Source organism: Nerophis lumbriciformis, linkage group LG39 (assembly GCF_033978685.3).
Source record: "Nerophis lumbriciformis linkage group LG39, RoL_Nlum_v2.1, whole genome shotgun sequence".
NCBI lineage: Eukaryota > Metazoa > Chordata > Actinopteri > Syngnathiformes > Syngnathidae > Nerophis > Nerophis lumbriciformis.
In genome coordinates, this window is record NC_084586.2 from 11,080,459 (window position 1) to 11,085,000 (window position 4,542).

A 4,542-nucleotide genomic window follows, 5' to 3' on the forward strand; every position below is an offset into this window, starting at 1 on the left:
TTTAAGATAAACAAAGTATCTATATAATTATTATAACTGTATCACATAATTATCAAAAATAATAGTTAATTTCAACAAAAAGTTAAAAAAAAAGTTGCACTCCCATGAAGCAAAATATTTCATGCATATTTCAGGTTGAAACTGAAAATATTTTGTTACTATTTTAATGTTGTTATATAACGTAATATTTGAATAATAATAAAGTAAATTGACAGATGTTTGAACATGTGGTTGTATTTTTTTCTACTATATTATATACTGTTTTGATTATTCTGAGCTTGAAGTAATCAGTGTTTGTTAAATTTGGTAAAATTAGTTATAGTTATTTAATAAAATACATAAATCAAAACATTTTAAATAAATAAATCTGTATATAATATATGTGTATATTATAATACATAAATAGTACAAAACATTTTAAAATAAATAAACAGCTATTTAAAATCTGTTTTAAAAAAGTGATTTGTGTGTATATATTATTTTCATTTAATATTTGTATGATAAATAAAATATAGAAAACAACTGTGAGTAGTTACAGAAGAAATAGTTCAAGAAGCTGTAAATTTCAGCACAGCTGCAGGCAACCAAAATAAGCACAGTGCAATTGTCTTGAAATTCTTCTGTATTTTATTCTGAAGGCTGGCATCTCATCATTGGCTGCCTCCACCTCCCTCAACTTGATTGCACTGGCTTCACAAAAAGTGTCAAAATGTGCCTATTTTTACACTTTTCTTCTCATTTTGAGTCACAATACAAGTCGAACCTCAGGACAAACGCATCCTGTTCAATTTCAAATGAAAGCATGTGTGATTTTAACACGCTGACATGCAAAATTCATGATCTGGTGGTGTAATAAAAGGGTTGTCGAAGGATGCATCGTGTGTGTGTGTGTGTGTGTGTGTGTGTGTGTGTGTGTGTGTGTGTGTGTGTGTGTGTGTGTGTGTGTGTTCTTGTATTTCTACCCTTCTTGAGACATCAACAAGGAAAAGTAGCTTTCATATGAGGAGGTGTGAACAAGTTAGGACATAAATCATAGTCCCAAAACAGAAAACTATTACATCTAATAGAACATCTAATGTCTCATTTGCACCCCTGGTGGTGAAATCCATCAAAATGAGGGTGGTCCCAAAAAGGAGGGATTTTTCAAATTGACTGTGTGTCGCTTTTAAAAGTGCTTCCCCTTTGGTCAACATATGAAATAACAAGTGTGTGTAATAAAGTCAAATGCACCCCCTTTGGCTAAAATTAATAAAAAATTAAAAATACAAATAAATATTTATAAAGAGACATACTGTAATAACTTGAAGTAAATAATAAAGATTAAAAACCAATTACAAAAAGTTCAATTTAAATTTTTTTTTACTAAAAGTAGTCTTTTTCTTACAATGTGCCGATTTTTTTCTTATAAAATTGGGAACAATTTCTCATATACTTTCTGTTTCTGTAATATTGCAATATTTTCTCGTAAAATTATGACTTTTTTTAATGTAAAATTATTACCTTTTAATGCAAAATGGTTACATTTGTCATATCAAATTCTGACTTTTATCGCACTATTGCCAATGTTTTTGTTGTTCTTGTAAAATAGTGACATTTGTTTGACTTTTGTCATAATTTTGCCAAGTAAAATTCCGATTGTTATTATAATATTGCCAACATTTTAAAGTTTTCTTATAAAATTGTGACTTTTGTTGAGTAAAATCACGACTCTTCATAAAATTGCCAACAGTTTAAGCTTTTCTTGTAAAATTACAACTGTTATTGAGTAAAATTCCAACTTTTATCATAATATTGCACAAGTGTTCAGTTTTTCTTGTAAACTTTTGACTTGCGTTGAGTAAAATGACGACTTTTATTATAATACTGCCAAAATGCTACGTTTTTCTTGTGAAATTGTGACATTTTTCATGTAAAATTCCAACTCATTTTTCACAACAAGCTTTGTTATATTTGCATAATATGTATATATTATTAATGTTGTAAATACACATCTTTATATATCTAGAAAGGGTGGTCCTAAAGAGGGAGGCATTATTCAGAGGTCTCAAGAAGGTAACAAATACAAGAATGTGTGTGTGTGTGTGTGTTTGTGTGGTGTGTGTGTGTGTGCGCGCGCGCGTGTTTGTGGGTGTGTGTGTGTGCGTGTGTGTGTGTGTGTTCTTGTATTTCTACCCTTCTTGAGACATCAACAAGGAAAAGTAGCTTCCATATGAGGAGGTGTGAACAAGTTAGGACATAAATCATAGTCCCAAAACAGAAAACTATTACATCTAATAGAACATCTAATGTCTCATTTGCACCCCTGGTGGTGAAATCTATCAAAATGAGGGTGGTCCCAAAAAGGAGGGATTTTTCAAATTGACCCCAAAGGGGACAAGCGGTATTCCTCCTCTGGTCAACATATGAAATAACAAGTGTGTGTAATAAAGTCAAATGCACCCCCTTTGGCTAAAATTAATAAAAATTAAAAATACAAATAAATATTTATAAAGAGACATACTGTAATAACTTGAAGTAAATAATAAAGATTAAAAACCAATTACAAACAAAAAGTTCAATTTAATTTTTTTTTTACTAAAAGCAGTCTTTTTCTTACAATGTGACGACTTTTTTCTTATAAAATTGGGAACAATTTCTCATATTCTTTCTGTTTCTGTAATATTGCAATATTTTCTCGGAACATTATGACTTTTTTAATGTAAAATGTTTAATGCAAAATGGTGACAGTTGTCATATAAAATTCTGACTTTTATCGCACTATTGCCAATGTTTTTGTTGTTCTTGCAAAATAGTGAATTTTTTTTTACTTTTGTCATAATTTTGCCAAGTAAAATTCCGATTGTTATTATAATATTGCCAACATTTTAAAGTTTTCTCATAAAATTGTGACTTTTGTTGAGTAAAATCACGACTCTTCATAAAATTGCCAACATTTTAAGCTTTTCTTGTAAAATTACGACTGTTATTGAGTAAAATTCCAACTTTTATCATAATATTGCACAAGTGTTCAGTTTTTCTTGTAAACTTTTGACTTGCGTTGAGTAAAATGACGACTTTTATTATAATACTGCCAAAATGTTACGTTTTTTCTTGTGCAATTGTGACATTTTTCATGTAAAATTCCAACTCATTTTTCACAACAAGCTTTGTTATATTTGCATAGTATGTATATGTTATTAATGTTGTAAATACACATCTTTATATATCTAGAAAGGGTGGTCCTAAAGAGGGAGGCATTTTTCAGAGGTCTCAAGAAGGTAACGAATACAAGAATGTGTGTGTGTTTGTGTGTTTGTGTGTGTGTGCTTTGACAAAGGCGCCATTCAAGCGTCCACTGTTCATTAACATGGCGAGCGGAGAAGAGTTCACATTCCGCCATCTTGCCGAGTAATAGCTGGCACTCCATGATGATTGCACGCTGGCTTCGGCTTGGAGGAGTTTGGTGTGGAGGGGCCCCGTCAGGAGCCAGCGGGGCCTCTCTCGAGTCCACCGAAGCCATTTGACCCGACACTTTTGTCCACAACACGATTCCATTTTGAGTCAAAATGAGACAAAAACGACAGAATATTCACATTTTCTGGCATGAAAACAGCAAAAACTGAAAGCTAAAATACTTCAATTATGATGTTTTTTTAGTTTGCTGCTGCCCATTATTAAAATATACTGCCATTTTTGGTTTTTTATTATTATCACTTAAAAACAACTTATATATTTCTGCATAAACTAATTTCCATTCCTATTTGTCTGCCATTCAGCTGCTGCTTCTGTGTAGAATCTGATCCAACAGTTTCTAGAACAAAAACAAAAGAGTACATCAAAATATTATTTCGTACAGTACAGCTCTAAAAACCAAACATATACCGTAATAATCATAGTAGACGCCAAAAGACCTACTTGACTAAATTAAAGTGTTTTATTTTCCCGTATTCAATTAAAGTGGCCAAAAATATTACATATACCTGTTAAATAAAGCCTCTGCCTTGTTTTTAATGAATACTTAGGCCTACTAGGCTACTGCTGTACTTTAATGGTGGTCATTATGGTGGTACTCGGAGAGCCAAGTCTTTTTCTTGAGGTGGTATTTGGTGAAAAAGGTTTGAAAACCACTGATAAGCATTATAAACAAGATTCACAAATATTCAAATATAACTAAATGAAAAAAAAACAACCTGCATATGGAGTGAAACTGTGTGTATTTCAACGAGAGGTTGAATAAATAAATAGTATCGAAACATGACATCAAAAATATAATTAGACTTAGACTTAGACACATTTTAATGATCCATAAGGAATTGTTCCACACAGTAGCTCAGTTACAAAGGATGGAAAGTGTAAGGATGGAAAGGATAATGCAGGTATAAAGTAGAATAAAAATGTATTGTACTAGCAATGTGAAATATAACATATATGTAATATTTACATATTATATTTACAGTATATCATATATACTGATATATTATATTATATTTTTATATAATATATAAATAATATAATTAAAAAACTGTTTAAATGTAGTCACAATGTTTTATTAAAAATTTTACC

At 30.7% G+C, this 4,542-nt stretch overlaps 1 protein-coding gene across 2 annotated transcripts in view; it reads right to left on the reverse strand.

The window, feature by feature from the left end:
• Positions 1–2,164: 2,164 nt before the first annotated feature.
• The window catches only part of lg39h10orf90 (linkage group 39 C10orf90 homolog), a 71,618-nt gene continuing 69,240 nt past the window's right edge, over positions 2,165–4,542 (reverse strand). For both annotated transcript variants that reach the window (XM_061931819.2, XM_061931818.2), the window contains exon 10: positions 2,165–3,790. In XM_061931819.2, coding sequence (XP_061787803.1) covers positions 3,752–3,790 — 39 coding nt within the window. In that variant the 3' untranslated portion in view covers positions 2,165–3,751. The remainder of the gene's footprint in view (positions 3,791–4,542) is intronic.